Source organism: Amphibalanus amphitrite, unplaced genomic scaffold, assembly GCF_019059575.1.
Source record: "Amphibalanus amphitrite isolate SeventyFive unplaced genomic scaffold, NRLGWU_Aamphi_draft 000031F_arrow, whole genome shotgun sequence".
Lineage (NCBI taxonomy): Eukaryota > Metazoa > Arthropoda > Thecostraca > Balanomorpha > Balanidae > Amphibalanus > Amphibalanus amphitrite.
In genome coordinates, this window is record NW_024881527.1 from 158,854 (window position 1) to 182,970 (window position 24,117).

The window sequence follows — 24,117 nt, forward strand, 5'->3', positions numbered from 1 at the left end:
CTATTTTTACGTTGCTGATAGAGGCAAAAACGAAAGATCGTTTTTGCAAAATTTGACTCGAATTTGAAGAAAATTTATAGTTTTAAAGTTTTTAGAACTTTGGCATCATGTAAAGCAAGAAGTAAATCATTGTGAGTAAATATATCAAGACATAAACCGTACTATGAAGAATGATCGGGTAATAAAAATTACCACTTGAACATGCCTGAAAATATTTTTTAATAGGCTGCTTTTGTTACGTCATGAGCTGCTATCAACCTATGCTATCAACCTTTCATCTTTTTTACCAAAAATAATAATGTAAAAAGAAACTAATAATTATTTTCCGTGAAAATATTTTCTTTAATGTTAATATATTGCAGTTATGAAAACTATTGCAGATTGAAGGTGAGAAAGAAAGGAATTAAGCTCGAGTTATGCATTTCTTGTCTAAATTTTCATGACGTCACATATTATCTTAGGACGCTATTCAATCTGATCCACAATTGTATAAAGCGAAACTTGCCAGCAGCAGAACAGTCTGTTGCGGTTCCGGAGCGCTGAGAAGTGGGTGGATGTGGGCTGAATGTTTTATTTTTGTATGAGTGCCACACTGCTTTGAATTTTATTAGGTACGTATTTCTGTGCATGAAGGGTATAGCTTTAAGCATATTCTCCATGCCCTATATCATTCCAATCCTATGCTGCTTATTTCGGCATCAGCATTTTCTGTCACATGAGCTCCATTGACCATTTGTATAACATCTTATTTTATTATTATTATTAACCTACCTTAAGTAAAAATCATCAGGTACCCTTCGAGTTATAAGACCCTTCACTCGAAAGGTGCACTGCCTCATCCTCTTCTGATGGAGACGAGTTGGCTGTCATGCTCGTTGTGGCCATTATGAGCGCTGTTCAGCGGCCGCCGGCCAGCTAGTACTCTTGCTGGCGCACATATACATGCTCGTTGCCCTGGCAACGGACAATTGATTAATGAAAAGCGTGCTCCGGGGGGCACAGTTACATGAAAAATCGCAGTGACGTTGCACTTTCCAAACCTCTTATTGGTCAATAGCCCATTGCCGGGGCAACCGGCACATGTGAGCGCCGGCAAGAGTACTAGCCGGCTGCCGAACAGGGCCATGAATAGCTTTATGTCCAATACTGCCGACCTTAGTAAAGCAGGTGCTTAGTTTTTATATTTATGAATTCATGTTACATGTGCACCATGGCAACTATCCCAAATCAAAATAGGAAGTGTATCTACTGTGTAACTAGGTAGGTAGGTACCTACTACCTAACCTAGCATGCCTTGGGATGGGATTGGGATAACCAATATCCAACACCCATCATTGCAGTGATATTCTGTTGACATGGCCTTGGCCCTTAACTTTTCAAATTCTTAAAACAGTGTTAAATCATTCTGATCACATATACAACAGTTTTTTTCAGTCATCTAAATCTCATGATGATCATGATCTCATGATTTTGACCAAATGCTGAGTGTGGTGCTCTTTTTAATAGGTACTTTAATGAGTGTTTCAATGGTGTCCAGCTGCATCTCAATCTGGCTATTTGTACCTTCTGAGCCAAGATTATGTTTAGAGCTATACTTCCATTGGTGCCCAGCCATTCTCGAGATCTGGAAGCGCCCCCTGCACATGCGTACGTGCGGCAGCACCCTAACCGCAACACATGGGAATGCATTGCTTGGTGGGTGCCTACCTGTATGCCAAGTTTCAGCGAAATCGCCCCAGTAATTACCGAGTTATTGAAGTGGGAACAAATTTGGCACCTCTTCTTTTTGCTTTTTTTTTGCACGTGCAGTTGGGGTCACTCACATAGATCAAGAATATCCGACCTTTGGTAGAAGGGATGCAGCTACCCTACAAAAATTTCCTCAAAGCAATCGCCCGAGCGGCTGCTGAGATATGAGCCTCTCAAAATTACTGCTTTTGCAAAACGGCTTGAACACCCTTGACCATAGACCACTATATACCTATATAGTGGTCCCCTATATAGTGGTATATAGTGGTCTATGCCTTGACTTTTCACGTGGCACGTGCCATGACGGTCCCTGAAATGTATCGAGAGTAGTAAATTACGGGATAGAAGGAAGAAGACTACCCAACTAAAAAGACTGCAGGCAAATCAGTTCAGCGGTTGTTGAGATATAAGCCTCTCAAAAGCGTTACAGACCGGGCCGGGCCGCTCATACTGAGATGTTTCCGTTATATTGAAAAGACTTCGCTTCGCTTGCTGCGCTCGCTCGCTCGTAATAATCATAGAAGGGATCAGATCAGATATCATGGAACATCAGGCTACAAGCTCTCACTAAATGGCTCTGTTGTACTGCGGGAATCGTAGCTGCAGAATACAGAACCGACTAGGGTTTTGAAACCCTTGTTGGTTCTGTTGACGGACTGTTGCGAGAAAATGACGTTATAACAGGACACGCATGTCGTTATAACACCATAGATGTAATGTGAGAGACATCCTATAGTGAGCAGCGCACTTTCTCATTAGTTATACACATACTGGACGCTGCCCTGGCCTGAATGGCAGCTTCAGATGTGCGTATTGGACCGTGAGGTCGTTACGTCTGCGAAAATGTCGCCACTCCAAATTAGCTCTCGGCCGTTTTCCCGTTTGCCGGTACCGGAAGGCAGCAGAGTGGCTGTTTGCGGCGTCAGTGACCTCGAGCTGTTTGCGTGAGTCGTATGGTGCAGATGGCCACCCACTTATCAGGCCAGCGCGCGCTCGCCGCAGGGCTCTGCAAAACCAGAGCGGTTTGACCTCGGCCGTGACGTCATCGCTCAACATCCGGTCTTGACGGCACGGAAGCAGCGGCAGTGAGCAAAAGGCGGCTACAGACAGCGCGCGGGTGATAAAAGTCATATGCTGGCTGCAATGTGCAGGCTCAGTCGATGAAACGGATGAACCGAACTCCTTAGCTAGCACAACTTTGAAGCCTAGTTGTAAAAAAAAAAACTCAGCGACGTGTCAGTGTGAGCAGCGTTCCGGTATCCGGCGTTGTCTCAGCTGCGCTCACCTCATGAACGTGATGGTGTCTTGCTGCGGTCACCTCATTACCGCTATGGTGTCTGATGTGGTCCCTGGTGACCGCCGCTGCCCCCCCGCTCACTTGCTCCGTGTTCTGGAGTCTCGTGCTTTGCTGCCAACGGACAGGAGGCTTAATCAGACAGAAGATAACCAATGGATTAGCGCCGTTAAATTTAATGGAATGCTTACGTTCTAGCATACATCTCTTAGTCTCGGCTGTATTGTTCCAGTAACTCGACTTTTCTAGTAATTCCAGCTGCATTTTCATGTGTAGTTGGAAAGGATAACCTCTTCAGCCCTTTGAAGCCGTAGATACATTTTCTTCTGATCATCTGATCGTGTCTAAAATATAAAATGCTTATAAAGGGCCACACGAAATGAAAATAGCCATTGTTGCAGGAGGCAGGGCTATCAATCTGGGCTCTGACGCAGATAGCCGAGCTCACGTCCTACCGTTCCCACGTGAGAGGGAGGGAAGGGGGGGGGGGGGCTTCGAGAAGGTCCGGCTTGAACGCCTACTCTCGACGCCATCTGCGGTTTTAATCTATCTATTCGGCTGGAATTTTCCTTTATCGTCCTCATATAAATCGGTTGGGCACATGAATTCGTGATGGGCGTAACAGACAGATCGCACGATTGATCGATAACTTGAACATTATTTGGCGGTGAACCGTTGTCGTGATATGGATAAAACATGCAAATTATTCGTTCCGTTATCTTGTTCCAAGCACGAGTCTGTCTCGCAGTCTGTCATTGGCGCACGGACCGCTGACCACTGGCTATGACCCTGAGCTCTGTCATACCGACAGACAGTGTGTGTGCATCACTGTCTGTAGCTGTACATGAAAGTACCGCGCATCGGTGAGGTGGATCCATCTAGCCCGACCGAGGAAAAGCTGCTAAATTTGAGAGTCGCTGAACCAATTGACATCCTCATCCATTCTACTGGTTAATTGGTTCAGTATCTCTGAAAGTTGGCAGCCCTTCCTCATTGATGGATCCGCTGCACCGATGCGCGGTACTTTTAACTAGACTAACTGTACAGTATGTAGCTGGTGCTGTTGTTGTTCTCGTTGCTGTCGACTGTAACGCTGTTCTGTACCGGCAGACGGCGATGAGCGTCAGGCCGGCCGGCGAGGGGGTCGCCGAGGAGGGCGGGGAAGACGAGGGCGAGGAGCCCGGGGCGGCCGCGGCCGGCCCCTCGCCCGCCGATGAGTCCTCCGACAGTGACGGCGAGACGGAGCCGGCGCGCTCCTTCCACCGTAAGATCTCCACCAACAAGGACATCAAGTGCTCGGTGAGTCGCCGACTCGGCGCACTGAGGGATGGCACTAGCTGCAGACCGGCAGTATTTCTATGCATGGTGTGATAATGGCCGTCACCGTACATTAAACATATTCATATTGATGATAAAGATGGGAGGTGCGAAAAACGCTCACATCTGCCTGTGAGGTGATTTGCCTCAAACGTGTGATATTCGATCATCCGTCTGCAATTACCTGCGTTTGGTGAGTACAAAGCTCCGACTGTAAATACCCCTGCCACCAGGCGTGAACGGGAAATATTCTGCCGAGTTAAGATGGCTGCCAATCGCGCAGTTATTAGGTTTTTGCTAAGCCGACTAGTATTGGCGAATAATCTCGGAATATATTTGAAAATTTCATTCCGGATGACTCATCCAATTCGTTATTTTAGCTCTTTTTAACGCCTTTCTATCGTGTGTTCAGAAACATATGAGATGGGTCTGGTCGTATTGCCCTCTACTTCTCGCAACGTATCGTTCCATTTTCGTTTTTCCGGTTCTGCGCACCGCGCTGCCGCCCGCATCGTCTCTCTCCATCGGCCCTGTGTGTGATGAGCGCTGACATATGAGCCGGTATCTCCCCCCCCCCCCACCCCGAACGACCTTGGCCCGGCCCGTCCGTGCAGTACCCCTCCCCCTTCTCCCACCGCGGCCGGGACGCCTTGTCTGACTGTCTATCGGGAACATCGTGTCACGCGCACCGGTGCCGGTCGGTTTCCGGGACGATGATACCCCCGCGGTTCGTGGGATGTTTTACGTTCCCAGAGCCAAGCTGCTTGCCGGCTCAACGGTTGGCAAGCTGCGGAGAGAATCACGGGTGCCGAATAGTTCCCTTGCTACGATGAACCTTCTTTTGATGTTTAGGGAAATTTGAAGAAATTTAGTTGTCAGAGCGGACGCGATAGTGTTTTGTTTGTTAGTATGCCCGTCGTTGTTAAACAGCGCCAGGAAGTCATTTTTTTCGTCAGATGTCACCGTTGATAGCCTGGCACGTTTTTCCATGTTGCATTGTTCTGATCAGTTCTGATATCCCCCGAGCCCCGCTGTGAGCGATACTCTTTGTATGCCGTTATCAGATCCAAGCGGTGCGTCACTGGGGACCCCTCCCGTTGGGAAACACCGCAACAACACACTGCTAACCTATATATTGTTCACACACAATGGCACACGTGACGTAGGTCTTGTTATAACTTTACACGTATCATTCCCAATCGTTTGATATGTATATTGACTAGTTTTGACATGGCCGGATTGACCTTAGGTTAAGGTTTACATTGAACTTTCATCACACACTGGATTGCTTTCACTGGATAGCCTAGGTGAACAAAGAAGATTACTTTTATGGCAAAATTTCCTAAAATGAATCAATCATAGACTCTGGACATTCATCGGCCCACGTCGGATATTGATGAAAGCCAGTGCGAGAAGTCAGTCCTTGAATCTTTGTTACACTAATCTATGGAACCTAAATGATTGAAGAGCCTCAAGTCGCTTTAAGCGTTCTGGGCACCATAGCGGTTTGCATTTTTACATTCCAAGTCCGTAGGCTTAGAATCGATAACATTGTTTTCCTGATGGGCGCCGATGACCACTGTAGTCCAGGCGTCCAAAACCCCCAATTCATCATCATCATCATCATCATCATCATCATCATCATCATCATCATCATCATCATCATCATCATCATCGTTTTCCTGAGTACATACCCACTGACGAATAGTCAACCGAGTTTTCACCACGGGTCCTAGATAGGTCAACCTATCTCGCATTTTGTGTTGTTAGGATATTGATGAAAATTCGGTATGCTAGCAGGCATAGGTATACATCAGTTGAACAGGACGGTATAATTCATATCCACCCACCAACCACAGCCGCTCACCCCATGTTGCATAGTTCTCAGTCGCGAATTATAGGACGTTTACACTGTGTAGTTCGGGTTTTCTTCCGATTCATTTTTTTTCATGCATTGGAAGCCCTCGGTGTTCTAGTAAGATGTATGTTTTGTGATGATTTGAACCTCTCTTAGTTCTTACCTAGATCTTACCTAATTGTTACCTGCGTACCTTTTCAGGTGTGTACAAAAGAGGGGTACCTGATGAAACAGACATCTTCATTTCAACGATGGAAACGGAGATATTTTAAACTCAAAGGCAATAAACTCTACTATGCAAAAGATACGAAGGTAAGAGCAGACCATGCGAGTCCGAAAATCAGTCTATCAGCGCCTATCCCGCCTATCCCGCCTATCAGAAAATCAGCGCCTATCCCGCTATAACTAAAAACGCGGCCGCCTAGTCGTAATGGGATGTATTTCAGACGAACGTAACTAAACGGGCAACGGGAATGTTGTAAGGGCGTTATCAATGGGCGGTTCAGGATATTACCATTATACCATGGACCATCATTCAAACCATATTCAATACGCTCGTGCAATTCGCTACATATTGCACTGACGACTCAGCGTTTTACGATATCTATTTTAGTGACGTCCGATGTCCGGTTTTGTCCGTGTCCTTTCACACGTCCGGTTGGCGGATGTGGTGATTGACGTGGTCGCTCGGCCCTCGCCGGCGGGTTACGTCGATGACTAACCGCTGCCGGGTGACGGCGCACCGGGTACGGGTGTCAGCGGCGGCCGGCGGTGAACGCTGACCCAACCCGCCGGCGTTTCAGTACGTCGTGTTCGACGAGATTGAACTCACGGACCTGAGCATCGCCGAGAGCAAGACGGGTGGGAGTCACTGTTTTCAGGTGAGACGCGCGGCATTGATGCTGCCGATCAACTTACAAGTGCCATAGGAAAAGTTCTGCGCTGCCATGCTTTAGTTCTTACTCCTCAAAGTAACGCTTGACGTTAAGAACCGGAACATGCCTCGCACTTCGCAAGTTATCCATACCTGTGATCACCGTTTCTGACGTTGTCATTCACGTCAAAGTCACGCCACCAATTCTAGTTTTATGTCTCGTGTTCGCTCTGCGTGCGGCACCTCCGCCTTTTCTTCCAATCACGCACGCACGCTGCGTCGCGGAGCCAATCAGGTCGGCCGCGCCGCCGGCGAATCGTCGGCTCCGACGACAGAGTCATCGTCGCCGGCGGCGGGGGGTGCCGAGTGTGGCGGCGGCGGCGGTCGGCGCTGGACCGTCTGACCGCGCCGGTGTGCCCCCCAGGTGATCACCGCCTTCCGGTGCCTGACGCTGCGGGCAGAGACTCGGAGGCAGATGGAGGAGTGGACGGCGGCGCTGAAGAGCGCCAGCAAACGACAGTTTTATGAGGTGAGTGGGCGGCCCGGCCGGCCAGCTCTGTGTGTACTGGCGGCTCCGTGTGTACTGAGGGGATTTATGGATGCCGATGGAAATCAGAACGCAAACGAGTGCATGGGCCGGGTCAGGATGTGTCCACAAGTGTGTTTGTGTGGAATTTAGATCAGCCAGCCTGGCTTATTTGCTGTCACGTTGCGAAGAGTACGAAGAAATGACGGTAGGTATGGAATTGCATAGTTGTTTCCGCATCATTTGCTTTTTCGATTGTGCATGCTGTCACACCAAGTCAAGACTGATAAGCAATAAAGAAGTAAATGTTTTAATGAAAGGAAAACGGATCCTTAGACCGGATGGCTTTTCGATGATCCCGCATTTTGTTATGATATGGTATGCTGTGCTTTGCGGAAGCAACTTAAACAAACGTTTTTAAATCTTCGAATGTTATATTCTGTCAAGGACTATTTTAGCTGATTTTTCTTTTTGTGTTCATCTTGCTTTATTTTGCATAAGAATAATCAACGTAGGATGCCAACTCGTTTAATACGTTTTCAAAACTGGAAGAAAAGCTTGCAATATTTCGGAAAACTGATGTTGGTTCGGGGACAAACTACGACTATGTTACCTGGAACATTCTGCAGGTGAATTATTTGTTGTAATCGAACCCTCTGCAGTCTGCACATAATCTCGTGCCCAAGAACCTCACGCCATGGTAACGGAGCTTACAGAGTAGTCAGTAGACCAACGATGACTTTGATGCCTCCTTCAGACTGAATCTTTGCATTTTGTATCTTTCGATAGTAATTTCAAGTAAGCGCATGGTAAAAATGGCATCATTATGTACACCGTATAGTTATTAATTAGCATTCATCGCAGAAACTATGTACAATGTGTAAGGCAACGAGTCATGGCATACATTGTAAAGGCCCGAAGCTTTCATCGCAGTCAGTGTACTGATCGGAATCCGTAAATATGTAGGCCCAGAATGTTAGAGTCGGGAAGTTTTTTAGTCACTGTTGGAGCATTTGTCCTCCTCAATTCGTGCAGTGTGTTCAGAACTGTTTCAAACTTCAGCTCAAAATAGAGATCACATTTAATACCATTGGCCGTGCTTTTTCGTCTATACCTGCTGGAACAGTCTCTGTTGCCCGGTGAGTCGCTTCGATGCGGTTTTTAGTGGAGAAAATGTGTCAGTGTCACTGGAACGGGCCCAAGTGGCATAAAGACTTTGCTTCAGTGACAGTTCAGATCCTGGAAGGCTATGGTTGTTATGGTATCGATGTTTAATTTTGATATTAAGTTGTTGTTTTTAGATACCCGTTTGAAGCAGAAGCTAAAGCCAGATGTTAGCCTATTAGACATTAAAGGTTTCATTGATCTTTTTTTTATATCGTCAATTGAAGCGTTCATCAATGCTACTCCCGGATGTCTGTTCGAGTTTACGGAGATCTCTAATGACGAGGTGTCGTCTTTCTTCCGAGTACTGTCAGCTATCGGCTCTGATTATTCGCGTATCTCGCCGATCCGATCCCGGATGGCACTCGCTCGCGCGCCGCTCTTTATAGGGCCTTGGACGGTCAGTGGGACTGCCCCTCCGCGCGCCGCGGCGGCCACTCTAATTGAGCGTCGGGGGTGCGTGACGTCAGCTGGGCTAGTGCGACGATTGTTTTATTGTATTTCATCTTTTCGGACCTTGACAAGAACTTTTCGGAACGTGGACCGTGGCTGATCATTGGCGCGGGATAATGACTGATAGATGTCGACTCACACGCGGACCCCGGGATTATTACGCAGCTCCGTATAGTCCTTCCAGAGTGTGCCGCGGTGTCGGTTCATATTACCGGTGATTGCCTAACATATCTGTCACACTACCGTCGTGGGTTTCGAATTGTCACCTGAGGAGGGTGTCCTCTGTTACCTTCCCGTGCTGTCGCGGAAGGAAGTCACCGTGCCGGCGATCGGTTCTAGGTCTAAATCGGCCCATCTCGCCCCTAGTTATTGTCAGCACAGGTCGGTGCACATCGGCTTTGAGACGCTGGCGAAGATCAAAGTGTGGAGCCGGTGCGCCCTGGCTTATACCGGGCCAAACCGGTATGCTACTGAGTGATTTGGTACGGTAGACAACAAACAGTAGGGCTTATTGCTCATCTGAAATGCAGTGGTGGAAGCATATTGCCGAATACCGGAAGAACAATATGTGCTTATAACTAATGCGGAAAATATATTGTGGTGCCAACTTTTTGCCGCAGTACTGTCGGCCAATCATATCGCATATGTGGGATACGGATCTAACATAACTGAATTGAGCAACGAACACCATCGGGAAGTTTCCAATGCGTCTGTTCGAATTGGTCACGCTGATATCCGTGTCCCCGATATCCATTATTGCAATTGGATTGTGACAGTAGATTTGGCTATACCCAGGGGGCAGGATCACACTGCACGCGACTCGTGCGTGAAAGGTCGCCCGTGTGACTACCGCATGCCGCTGGCCTCTTTACGAACGATCCGCTTAACTCAACCCCTCCACCCCTCACCAGTTTCGAACCATTTGAGGTCGGATCATGCGAGGCAATAGCGTGTGTCTGTGCCCGAAATAGCCCAAACGATCTCAGTTCGTGCCCGAAAAAGACGGCTCGGTGCACTCTGACATAGGTGAGTGCTTGCCGGTCGGCTTACACACACTTTGGGTGAACCGACTTACGTTTGAGAACCGTTTTTAACTTCGTGCGGGCCGGTGAGGAGCGTATGGGGTGAGCACCAGCTGTGGGTGAACCCACCTGGTTCCTCAGACCGGACTGTTGGACTGTTGCATGTTGATAACATTGTGTAATATGACTTACAATACATGCGATATGCATGTAATGCATGCAATATACTATGTGACTTTGACGGGAATGTGACTACGATGGAGACTATGAGACCACTGCGACTGAACGGCTGTGTCTCTCCGTTCGCAGGGCATGGACCATCTTCACTCGCTGCTGTCGGGCCAGCACAACTGGCATGTCATGTCACACGCCCGGCCGACCTATTGCAACGTCTGCAGAGAGGCGCTATCAGGTCAGTCAGCGGCGCTTGTTCTCATGTTTGATATTCCTGTAAATTATGCTGTTATGCCGCATATCGTCCGTGCTGGACTGAGTCTAAATAATGCTAAGGCTTTTTCGGCTTAGGGAGATTCCCTTTCGTTGACTCAGCCTACGTGGAAAAGGATAATGTTTGGTCCGGATAGGCAATGCAGCTCATTTGCAGCTGCCTGACGATGATGCTTGTTCGTGGTTTGGCCGATCCGGTACGATTACAGTCCCAGGGACACAGGATCCCCGTCCGCACACTCACAGAACGATGCTCAATGCTCATGGGTCCGGCGGCGGCCACGCACCCGTCGACGGTACGACATTGGAGCGAGGGCGACCCCCTAGCACGGCGCCACATCGGTCGTCGCTTATGACTGGGCACACATTCACCGGGGCCGGGCAGGGTGTAGGTTACATTACGCACAGTGGCGGTCAGTGGGGCAGGGCGGCGGGCGCGGATATCCGCCCGGTCGCGGGGCCAGCTCCGGGTTCCGCCCCTGGGTTATCCCCGTTACGTCACCGCTGTGCCCCGCCCTCTCTGCTGCCGGTGAGAGCTGCACCGTGCCTGTCCCTCTCCTGTGGCCTTCAGTCTCCCCCGCACCGACCGACCCCCGGAGCCGGATCACCGCGCTGCCCTAACGGCGGCCCGGAGTGCTCCTCTACTCCCTCCCCCGGCTCGTCACCCGCCGACTGAGGTCGGAGGTTACTGCCCCAGGGCCAACGACTGCTCTGTGATGGCCGGCCGTTAAAATTCCCTCGGCGCGACACACGGCCGGAAATCCGCAGACATGAAGCCACTCGGGGGATTTCCGGTTTATGACGCCGCCGACGTGACTGGAAGATAATGTAGTGCCGCCGCACAGTCATCGGCGGGCGGCACCGGTCTGAGAGACCGCGCGGAAACCCACAGACACACGACGAGCGGTGTCGGCATGTCGGCACCGCTAATTTTTAGACTTACGACAACTCAAAACTGGTCAGTTTATGAATAAGATTCCTCATAAAAGCTGCCGGATGGACTCATGAGATTAGTGGCACCGGGACATCGTTCTTCGATTGAGCTATGAAGCATGTGTCCTTGTTTTTTCTGATTCACATCTTTTTATCGGGCACGCGGTTGCTGTTATCTCACGTCCTTTCTACCAATTCATTCCACTTTCGGTCTCTTCGTCTGATCCTCCGCGTTTTTTCCTGTGCTCCTGTAAGTCGGACGCTTATCCGGTCTTCCGCCATTCCGTACTTTTCCTTGTCCTTTCCTTTTCCTCCTTCTATTTGTCACCGTCGTCCTTCCGGCTCCCGACAGCAGGGAGCCAATATTCCGCCGCGCCAACTCATCCGGCGTGTGTACCTTGTTACCGTGTGGCTGCCACCGGCAGACAGACCGGCTCGCACTGGTCTGGTGCGGTGCTGGGTACTCTCTGCCCCCAGCACGGCCCCCGACCCATGGCCGACGACCCAGCCGATACGCTCGACCTAATGAGCAGAAATTGGTGGTACCGCGCTACCACCGCGGCCTGGCCAATAATAGGAGCAGAGGCGGCGCTGTGCAGACGCTGACTCGGCGAACGGCGCGGTCTGGGTGTAGGAGGCAGTGGTAGGAGGATGCAGCATCGTGCTGTGTTTCACCTAGGAACAGCACCGGTGTGGTCAGACTAAGCGGGCGCTGATGCTGACTGATCCTGGGCTACCGTTCGGGGCGCGAATGGTCTGCAGGATAACGACGGACATTGCATCCGTCGAATATGGAATATTGATGCACTATTGCTACCGATGGAACGTTAATTGGTCGATGTGTGCTTCATTTGTCGTGTTTCTATGTTTCTCTTTCTCTGTTCACTGTCACCACTGCAGTGGTGAGAGTAAAACAGACCGGTGCGCTGACCTGTTCGGTCTGTGTGTACTGTGTAACACAGGCCAGTGCACCTGCGTTCCACCCACGTCATCATCCTACTTGTCCTCGGCTTATTATTCCGGCGCTTTCTAACCATCCGTTGTTTACGCTGCTGTCCGTTGCAGGGGTGACCTCACACGGACTCAGCTGTGAGGTCTGCAAGTTCAAGTGTCACAAACGATGCGCGGCGCACGAGTCGACGCCGTGCAAGTGGACCACACTGGCCAGTGTCGGGAGGAACATCATCGAGGAGGAAGACGGGGTGAGTGCCGACCGACAGGGACGGGACACATTATAGGCGGCGACGCCGTGTTGTCGGAAGGTTTACCCGTTTATATCGTATGGTTAATTACTAGAAATATTTAGTTGAAGCTGCTTCTCAACAATTTTATGGAAGGTGATGTTTGACAACTCGTCCGTTATGGCATGAATGTGTGAAGAACATGACTATATTGACTATGTCTTCGGAACATTTCTCAAGACCACCGCAATACCCACGGCGCACGAGCATCGGTCGCAGTAGACTCGCGACCAGTGACAATGATTTATACGGTCTCTGTGGTGGGCCACCATAAGCCAGAGTCCCCAGAGAACTCTGATGCTTTCTCCGCACCATTACTGCAGTGTTTGTTCCGTGTTGCTGTGACCCTCTGTCTGTCCCCGGAGGTGTCTGTCCCTAAAGGTCTGTCTGACACTGACTCTCCCTTCTACCGCCAGACGCTGTCAATGCCGCACCAGTGGCTGGAGGGTAACCTGTCCGTATCCGCCCGCTGCATGGTGTGCGACAGGACCTGTGGCTCCGTACTCAGGTGAGAACTAGCAGGGTTCTCAGGGAGGATGTCATCTCCCGACGACAGAACTTGTAGCTCCGTAATTGGATGAGGAAGAACAGGGTTCTCGGGGAAACATTGCTTTCGGGCTCAGAACCTGTGGCTCCGTGCTCGAGTGAGAATTTTCCACTGTCCAGCCAATAGCCAGCGCCGGTCAAACTCCCAAAACCGTGAACCACCGCTCACTTCTTCATTTTTGGGACATCAACGCCAGCAGTGCTCTACACCCGGGTGGGGTCGGCTTTCCTAGAGTTCTGATGTGACATTCTCTACATATGCTCCTCGATCTATCGGGATGATCTAAAGGCCATGGCCGGTCTCTGTCCCCGGTCTCTCGGGATTGATGATCTTAGGTCACGGCCGGCCCTTTACTCCCCCTCCTCCTGAATCTCTCAGGATGGTCTCTCAGGTCACGGCGGGCCCCTGTTCCCAGACTATAGGGATGGTATCTCTCAGGCCACGGGGGCCCCTATTTCCCCCGCTCCCTGGTCTCTGGAGATGGAGGGCGTCGGACCCCGTTACCGACGCGTCAGTCCACACACCACTGCGTAATCGATGACGTACTGCAGTGGCCACCGGCGCCACAGGCAACCATTGCCAACGAGATGGATCACTCCATGGCACCGTGAGAGTATTCCCGATATGCATCCAGTATACATAGCTTATGTATTTTTTGTTTTTTTTTTATAAAAATAATAATAGTGCAATTAAGACTAAGAGTGAAATGATGGTATTCATTCCCCTAATTTGCTTACCGATATTTTTATACGCATACATTTCTGGAATTATTTCTTTTTTTTATTTATCTGCTTCTCCCCGCTTCCAAGAGAACACAAACATCCCCCCGTTTGTTCAACATCCCGTCTGTAAACTGCACTAACGATGGTTGCCGCCGTGCCGCTCCGGCGCCGTCTGAACACACTGAACAGAGCTGCTGTCCTAATTGTTGCACTGACGTCTGTCGCCCGAGGGGGATCAGGTTACCGCGGAGGGGCTGAACAGTGTACCGGGGAGGGATGGCCAGGCCTGAACACTGCCCACTCGCCGTAATAGCCTTCCGGCGTGACGTGTTCGCCGTAACAGCGGCTGGGTGCGGCGGGCAGACGATCTGAGATCGGTGGGATCGGATCGGGACGCGGGGTGACGGCAGCGGTGCTGGGCTCAGGTCACGCAATGTCTAATACTACCGACCGGTCAGTGGTCGTGTGTCAAACTATGCCGCGAATAGCCAGCGCTACTCGTACATTGTGACTGATATAAATGCTGGCTTTACTTTGGTGGGATGATTTCAGCTGACGTTACGAGTAATTGAAGTCTGAAGACCCGGCTTCATGCTAAGGTTTCACAGGAAATGATTTTTACCGTCGACATAGTCTCGATTGTTTTTAGACGTTCTAAAATAGCGCACTTAAATTTGCGAACACATGAGCTACTGTTGAGCGACGTCCCTGCGCTGTATGCACGGTCCTCCGACCGCTCGCCGCCCGCCGACCGTCCCACGTGGACGGACGTGTGCACTGTGCACTCAGTGGTGTGCACTGTGCAGTTGTGCGCCCATGCAGTCAACTGACCAGTTGACCAGTGTCGCTGGCCGGATGTGAGATAGGCTCGGGTCACCGCAGCACAGTGTCCGGCATAGTTGGTTTGACTTCTTTGACCGTGTTTAGTCAGCGTTAGAGATCAGCCTGGGGAAGGCCACCGGGAAAGTAGTGGAATTACATATTCGGATCAGAAACGGAAAGATGAAAAGGAACAAGCATTACAGTGGCTGCCAGCTGCTGCTGTTTTATAAGTGAATGTTTTATGCGACGGGACAAAAAAGTCGGCAATTGCGCAATGCTCTCAGATCTGTTCTAGTCTTATGTCTGGACGGACCAGATAATCTTGCCACATCTCAATTTCTAAGAAACAGCGCCGCAGCGGAAATGTTTTTCCTCCATCGTCATTATTTTTTTAGATATGGGTACGACGAGATAGGCGCGTCTTTGCTTACAGTATCGCTGTTCTGATTTCGAACAGGATCCGCTCCTGCAGCCGAGCACTGCCGGGTCGGCCGGGTCGGCTGCGTGTCCGATTGCCCCCGACCCGCGGACACACCCCGCGGCGCTGGCCCGTCCATTAGGGCCGGTGACCCGACCCCATTGGCCCAGTTCTGCCGGGCCGTCCATTCGGTCTGAGTGGTCGTACGCGGCTGGATGGACGCGTCGGTGGGCCGCCGAGAGGGGGGTCGCTACACCAGACGGGGCGGCTCGGCTGTACAGGCGGTGTGAAGTGCCGATATGCAGGCGGGTTCACTGTCCGGAGCGGTCGGACGCTCTGATTAGAGCCAGTAAAAAGGCCTAGAGTAAAACAGGTAGCTGCACTAAGGCTTTGGCCGCTCACGCGTTGTCTGTATCGGGCGGGTTGAAGGGGCGGGCGAAGTGCGGACTCGGTGAACTTGCCACTGACCCACGCCCCGCCACTTGTTGCGGTCGGCCGTGGCGGGGACGACTGCCAACTGGCGGCCTTGGGCCTGACCTCCGGCACATGGGAAGTCCTGATCGATCCTCGGTCCCCGGCCCGGCCCGGGCCGGGTCGGCCTCCTCTCCTCCTGCTGTGCCTCTGCACCGTCCCACGCCCTCTGCCTCCGCCGCGGGCCGACATCAGATCAATGGCAATGTGCGCTCCACCACCCTGGATGTTTTGTGTTTTTGTCGCGTTTTTATTTGCAAGCACGTTAAATAAATTCCCACCGTGCTACCATAATGTTATTCTAACATTATTCTTATAATATTTACGTTATAATTATTTATTACACGATGTTGCCACTAAAAACATTTTTACATGTAACACAGTTGATTTCATGCATGTATTGCAGCTTAGCTTCGTACCTAATGATGCTTTTCCTCTTGCCATACAGAAATCACGTGTATTGGCGGCTTCTCAACACCTTGTTATTTATGATTATCTCTTCCTTTCCCTCTGCCTCTACCTCTCTCGCTCTTACTCTCTCCCTCTCCCCTCCCTCTCCCTCTCCTGCCTGCCGTTGATGAGGTGTGGTCCAATGGACCGAGCGGTCTGCCGCCCCCGAGCAGCTAACGACCTGCTCTGGGCCTCTGTCGGTGCCGCCCCGACCGCCTCCCGCCCGACACAGACACCGCTGTGTGCAGTGGGCTGAGTAAGAGGCGCTCGTCGCCAGGGCCCCGGCACGGCGCTCGTGTGCCAGTGTCAGCACCAGCAGCTCATTGTCGCGCTCAGGTGTGAAATGCCGGTTACCGCGGTGCGAGGGATGATTCGCCAGGTGGGTGCGGCTCGATGCGGCTGTATTGCGCTGCAGGTGGAGGGCTTTACCTGGACCCGCTATTCATTAGCTCGTGATCGCGATGCGCCGCTAATCTCCGGCGACGGCTGGGTGCGGTAAGCCGTCGTATCGAACTACGTATGCTAACTGATGCGCGATTGCTGCGTGCGACTCGCATGCAGTTTCACGAATATTCTCCACTAAGAATCATTACACTTTGGAACACTAGAAACCGGCACCTCGCCTGATCGCACATGTTTCCGGTGAGGGTCTTAGCTAAGCTGAGATTCAATCACCCCTGTAACGAGACGGGACCGGCGGTCTGTGCACAGGTGTCAGGACTCGTGACGGGCGGCCCCTGAGACTCGTTATAAGATTGGGATTGATTTATAAGATTTGGCAGTGCGCATTACTCCACTGTACTCAAAGACAGAGATCTCCTGTTGGCTGTTGCATATGGGTTGACCGGCCGTCTGCGCTGTAGCCCCATGTCTCTGTCAAGCGTCACGTCTTCCCATGTTTGGTTGTGTGTTCTGTCGTCTGCTCTGTTGTCTCCTGCGGCCGCTGTGCTCCCGCCGTCCTATGGCGCTCGCACAACTGCCGAGTAAGTTTCTGTGTGCTTCAGGCTTCATGACTGAATGCTGAATAGTGCTGTCTGTTGAAGTTATCCGGAGCTGACAGACGTGCCGTTGTGTTTCAGGCTGCAGGACTGGCGGTGTCTCTGGTGTAAGGGCACCGTGCACGCGGCCTGCCGAGCCACCGTACCGGCGCTCTGTCCTCTCGGAGTCTGCAAGGTGTCTGTGGTGCCTCCGATCGCGCTCCACAGCATAGGTGAGTGCTGAGTGCCTCCCTGCGCTCAATATAGGCTACTGCTAACCAGCTACCTGTTGCTTGATAAAACACCCATTTGTCATAATTTACCGTGGGACTGTCCGTATTTTGGTATTTCAGGGAGCGCGTTTTTTCGTGTCGATGTTTTCTTGCGGTTTGTGATTTATGGTGAATGATAAGGACGCCGGCGTGATTGTTCCCATTTGTCGGGGTCCATTGTCGGCCGCCGGTATTGACAGAGGACCGCTCACCGGAGCGCGGTGATTGGCAACGGCTGACGTCAGCCAGCTGATCTGATTGAGGCGATTGGTGGTGCTCGGACGCATACCGAGCGCAGTGGTCGGTGGGTGGGTGGGCTACCGTTCGGTCGGACCGCGGGAGCGGGCTGTGCGGACGCTCTCAGACGTGTCGCCAGTCTCTCAGGCAATTTTGTCCGTCCTTGGTCGGCGGAGTTCCCATCCGGAGCGTTTAATTCACTTTCGCTGACCACTCTCCAACTATTAACAGTCCAAAACACACCACTGGATAAACATCAACACTCACATTCTCATACTTATTCCCATACGTGGTGTACGCCACTTCCCGTCCTCTATGTTCCAGCCAGATCCCAGTTTTTCAGCCACATTCAGCTACATAAACCATATTTCGAGGCCGACACTGGTCACCAGTCTCCTCACAAGTGACTGCGTCGGGTCGGACAGCGTATCGCTCAGCTAGGTCGCTGTGACCGCGGCACTCGGTCGATGGCCTGCCCCGTCCTGTCGCTCTTTACCGATCTGCGCTGCCAGAGCCAGAGGGTTCCCCTGGGACGGCACACGTGGTCCCACTGCTATAGCGGAGCAAGGCCGAACGAAACTCAGTTATCGAGGGCCGACACAGCGCTGGTGGAGGCGGACAGAACGCCGGGAGACGCGCGCAGTAGTTTCTGACGAATGGTTCCACCCACTATGGTGTGGTTCCTGACGAATGGCTCACACTCGCTACAGGATGTGTTGAAAGTGAAGTGCCGACGGGCGGCACGCGAATATTTCGTCAGTCCCGGGTATGATGTGTTGCGTATATGCGTGGGAAGATGTTGAAAACGTTCAGAGATCCCGGTGTTTACCGGTGATATTGCTTCAAATGAAGTGAAGCTCTCGTTTCCATCATTACGAGTTATATGCAGAACACATGCAATGCTATTTCAAAGAGTGATAGGCCAGTACTAGATCAGCCGATATGGGAATGGGCTCACATCTGAGTAACTGATGGGGCCATGCGGGCTTCATCTGCTAAGTACGTACTCGAGTTAGAGTGAGAATAGCAAAGTGGCCTCACCCTTCATCGCTCGGCATTAATGCCGCGTTGTTTTCCAAGGTTACATCGCAGCGATACGGGGCGTAGCCAGCTCTCAACTCTCTCCTACCTACCGATAAAACTGAACAGTCTTTCTCTTATGGTAAGGGAAAGACTGTTCTCAAACAGTGCCATCGCAAATAAATAAACACTAAACGGACGCGGCGCCTGCCCATTGCACCGGTATTTGGAGTGCCTAATGGTGTTTTTATGCATCGTGCGAGAAATCCTTTATCCCCTTCACACGGATGCTGTGATTTACTGCTCTGAAATGCGCATTGTACCCTGAGGGAGCGCCAACCCCGGCTGCTGCGCTGAAGCCTGAAACGGTAACCAATCGAACGCCTGACCATTTGCCGTGTGCGAAACCGCCCCGGCGTGCAAATATAAATGCGTTGGAGACGCCGGGGATGGTTGATTTATGCGGAAATGTGCCAGTTATAGGCAGGCCAGGCTGCTCTAGCTATTAGCATCGTATGTTTTCCTTCAACTTGAGTTGAGTGAATAGTTTGTACTTATTAAGAAAATAGTTTTCAAGTTTCTCTTTGTTAACGACGCAAATGATTGCTTTGCTGCCGTGATTGCTTCCCTGCTTTCATTTCATATTAAAATTAAGTTTCATTTATATCGTCTGGTTTACAACGACTGGATTTTAAAGGTTGAATAGAACTTTTGAATGTGCTATTTATCTTGTCAACGTTGTGCTTTCATCCGCCACTCTCACTAGTCATTTCGGAAATATATAATTGTCAGTGAAAAGCGTCTTCGAAGTTCGATTACGATCTCAGTTCGTCCCCATTTAAGCCTTTTACATATTTGAACGACCTTTAGACGAAGTCGCTTGGCTCGGGAGAAGTTCGGCCTTCATGCATATCGAAGCGAGTCTGAGGAACAGGCTGCTATCAACTTAGCTGCAGGCATCCGCGATAGCAGCAAATTGGAAAATAAATTAGTTGAATAGGTTGGCAAGCTTAATGGTCCAGGGAATGGCCGATGGGCCCTCACGTAGCCGCTATTACCTGCTTACGATTCGATGGTAGATGGTAGCTGTCTGCGCAAATGTAACGTCCCACTGGCTTGGTCCTGGTCAGCCTGCAAAATACTTTTAAATACAGCTTTATTAATTTTCATAAGCCAAACTTTACTTTCAATGTGTAACTAATATAAGTAATGATTTATTGACATTTTAAACTAGCACCATCGAAACTCCCAGCCACCATCGACCGGACAGCCACCATATGGTGCGCCACCGAAAACACCAATCTCTGACAATTTCGCCCGTCACATGTTTGTGGGGAAGCGCGCGGCCGGCCGCCGCCGGCACCGTCACTCAAATATCAATAATCAATCGGCCGCCGCTCGTGGAGATATTGGAAGATGTGTCAACACTCAACATCCCGGGGAGGGTGGGGAGGGATTCGACCAACCGCGCGGGCGAGGTATGGCTCGGGCGCTGCAGTGGTCTGATACCACCTGATGCTGATGTCTTTGAGCAGATGACTTATTGCAGCCAGTAACCTTTCCTTACCACTCTCCACAGGTGCGGACGATAGCTGGGAGGCTGCCCGGCCGCTCGGCTGCTCGCCCCTACTGGTGTTCGTCAACTCAAAGTCGGGCGACCACCAGGGCATCAAGTTTCTGCGACGGTTCAAGCAGCTGCTTAACCCGGCCCAGGTGTTTGATCTGATGAACAGCGGCCCCGCACTCGGGTGAGTGAGTGAGTGAATGAGTGAGTGAGTGAGTGAGTGAGTGAGTGAGTGAGTGAGTGAGTGAGTGAGTTTTAGTTAGTTGTTCAGTCAGTGACGTTATGTAGTGTGACGTCACGGGTTTCTTGCAGTAATCTGAAACCCTTCATTCCAACTAAATTTGCTCTCAGGCAGGAAGCCAGCGTTGTAATGTCGTACCTTTATATGAACATGATACGGGACACAGGGCACTAAATTCATAATATTATGCAGAGTGACGTCAGTGATGCCGGATCGCGTTACGTATTAATGAACTGATTCTTTGTAGATCTCCTAATTATCGCGGAAGAAACTGCTGCCCATGTAATAATTAGCAGGTCAATTCAAGTGTGTTTTGTTGGTAGCGACAGCATCCCGGTGCACAGTATTGCTGTTCTGTTCGGTGCGCTCCAAAGTCCAATTAGCTATCTGAGCACCTCCAGTATCCACCTATGCGGAATGGGGACATTATCACTGCTCTGAGCAGTGCTAAACCTACGCAGGCGGATATACAGTACGATGATATGCATTGGCGTGCCGGCGTGGTCGCTCTTTTATTTTGCACTGTATCCGTCACGGTACCCGAGTGTGGGTAAGATTCCACCGGTTACAACGCCGCCGAGTGACTGGCACAGTGCGGCGACGGAGTAGTGGTGCTAACTATGGAACAAATTGCCACGCACCATCACGGTCACTGACCTAACAGACATTCTGTGTGTGCATCTGCGACATAGCTGTCACTCCTCTGTCTTCGGAACTGATGGGGTCAGGACAAGGTTCTGAGAACAACATAGTGCGACGTTCTTTTTCTCATATTTGGTGATCGGAGAGTAACTGTGCTTGGCGTATGTCAGCTATTGTCGGTGTCTAATAGTAAAGCTCATGCTTTTCTGCGCAGGGCTGTCAATAATGTCAGATGTGACGAGGTTGTGCGTCGTATGGGTTCAGCGGCCCGTGAATCCGGCGTCGTCTGTCCTGCTGTCTGCGCCCACTGGACTACTGAGAAATATGACGTTCTAGCATGTGTCGGACAGAACGGAAGAATAGGGTGGAAGGAGACAGACAGGACGGAACAGGAAGGACGAGACGAAATGGGGTAGGATAGAATGGGACAGGGCAGGACGGAATCTGGGACGAAACGAGGTAGGAGCGGGCCGCTCAGTCTGTCGACGCGCTATGACACGTCGGCAGCTCGGCTAATTGTATACACAGCGCCCGGCGCCTCCTCTGAACGTACGCTGCCTCTCCCGTGGGGAGCGCGCCCACCTGTCTGTTCGACCCGCCTGCCGCTGGCGTCAGCTCTGCGCTAACCGGCCCGTATGCCGCGCGGAGGTTGTTTAGCCGGGCTCCCGGCCGGCCGCGGCGGAGGGATGAGGTGACGGCTGACGGCCGACCCGACCCGCCCGACCCGCCCGGTCCCTGAGATGTGACTCACGGGCTCACTGACGGCGCGGCGGCGCCCGCATCGGGAGTGTCTAAAAAGCAGACGAGATTAGCAGACGAGCCCATGCTCAGTAACTACTGGACCGATTTTGATAATTCTTCCACCATTCAATAGCAGGGAACTTACATAGGTGCCGTTTTTCGTTTTTTGGCGATTGGTTCACTCTGACTGGACCAATCGGACCAAAATGGTCCAGAACCATACACCCCCTTAAAAGCAGACGAGCCCATGCTCCGAAACTACTGGACCGATTTCGATGAAACCTTCACCATTAGACGCGCCGTGGTCTAAAACGGTGCCGTTATTGATAATTTTTTGATTGGTCCACCCTAAGTGGTCCAAATCGGTCCAAAACCGCTAAAATCTGTTGCAGACGAGCCCATGCTCCGAAACTACTGGACCGATTTCGATGAAACCTTCACCATTAGACGCGCCGTGGTCTGAAACGGTGCCGTTTTTGATAATTTTTCGATTGGTCCACCCTAAGTGGTCCAAATCGGTCCAAAACCCCTAAAAACTGTTGCAGACGAGCCCATGCTCCGAAACTACTGGACTGATTTCGAAGAAACCTTCACTATTAGAGGCACCATGGTCTGAAACGGTGCCGTTTTTGATAATTTTTCGATTGGTCCACCCTAAGTGGTCTAAATCGGTCCAAAACCCCTAAAAACTGTTGCAGACGAGCCCATGCTCCGAAACTACTGGACCGATTTCGATGAAACCTTCACCATTAGACGCACCGTGGTCTGAAACGGTGCCGTTTTTGATAATTTTTCGATTGGTTCACCCTAAGTGGTCTAAATCGGTCCAAAACCCCTAAAATCTGTTGCAGACGAGCCCATGCTCCGAAACTACTGGACCGATTTCGATGAAACCTTCACCATTAGACGCGCCGTGGACTGAAACGGTGCCGTTTTCGATAATTTTTTGATTGGTCCACCCTAAATGGTCCAAATTGGTCCAAAACCGCTAAAATCTGTTGCAGACGAGCCCATGCTCCGAAACTACTGGACCGATTTCGATGAAACCTTCACCATTAGACGCGCCGTGGTCTGAAACGGTGCCGTTTTTGATAATTTTTTGATTGGTCCACCCTAAGTGGTCCAAATCGGTCCAAAACCGCTAAAATCTGTTGCAGACGAGCCCATGCTCCGAAACTACTGGACCGATTTCGATGAAATCTTCACCATTAGACGCGCCGTGGTCTGAAACGGTGCCGTTATTGATAATTTTTCGATTGGTCCACCCTAAGTGGTCCAAATTGGTCCAAAACCGCTAAAATATGTTGCAGACGAGCCCATGCTCCGAAACTACTTGACCGATTTCGATGAAACCTTCACCATTAGACGCGCCGTGGTCTGAAACGGTGCCGTTTATGATAATTTTTTGATTGGTCCACCCTAAGTGGTCCAAATCGGTCCAAAACCGCTAAAATCTGTTGCAGACGAGCCCATGCTCCGAAACTACTGGACCGATTTCGATGAAACCTTCACCATTAGACGCGCCGTGGTCTGAAACGGTGCCGTTATTGATAATTTTTCGATTGGTCCACCCTAAGTGGTCCAAATCGGTCCAAAACCCCTAAAAACTGTTGCAGACGAGCCCATGCTCCGAAACTACTGGACTGATTTCGATGAAACCTTCACTATTAGAGGCACCATGGTCTGAAACGGTGCCGTTTTTGATAATTTTTCGATTGGTCCACCCTAAGTGGTCTAAATCGGTCCAAAACCCCTAAAAACTGTTGCAGACGAGCCCATGCTCCGAAACTACTGGACCGATTTCGATGAAACCTTCACCATTAGACGCACCGTGGTCTGAAACGGTGCCGTTTTTGATAATTTTTCGATTGGTTCACCACTTAGGGTGGACCAATCGAAAAATTATCAAAAACGGCACCGTTTCAGACCACGGCGCGTCTAATGGTGAAGGTTTCATCGAAATCGGTCCAGTAGTTTCGGAGCATGGGCTCGTCTGCAACAGTTTTTAGGGGTTTTGGACCGATTTGGACCACTTAGGGTGGACCAATCAAAAAATTATCATAAACGGCACCGTTTCAGACCACGGCGCGTCTAATGGTGAAGGTGTCATCGAAA

General features: G+C 50.8%; 1 protein-coding gene across 1 annotated transcript in view; it reads left to right on the plus strand.

The window, feature by feature from the left end:
• The first annotated feature begins 498 nt into the window (after nt 1-498).
• LOC122368211 (diacylglycerol kinase eta-like) overlaps nt 499-24,117 on the plus strand; it is a 46,871-nt gene continuing 23,252 nt past the window's right edge. Inside the window, exons 1-10 of the mRNA XM_043341943.1 lie at nt 499-611; nt 4,154-4,342; nt 6,420-6,530; nt 7,022-7,099; nt 7,517-7,621; nt 10,567-10,669; nt 12,703-12,839; nt 13,295-13,386; nt 17,388-17,518; nt 20,394-20,562. Of these exons, the coding sequence (XP_043197878.1) occupies nt 4,160-4,342; nt 6,420-6,530; nt 7,022-7,099; nt 7,517-7,621; nt 10,567-10,669; nt 12,703-12,839; nt 13,295-13,386; nt 17,388-17,518; nt 20,394-20,562 (1,109 nt within the window). The 5' untranslated portion in view covers nt 499-611; nt 4,154-4,159. The remainder of the gene's footprint in view (nt 612-4,153; nt 4,343-6,419; nt 6,531-7,021; nt 7,100-7,516; nt 7,622-10,566; nt 10,670-12,702; nt 12,840-13,294; nt 13,387-17,387; nt 17,519-20,393; nt 20,563-24,117) is intronic.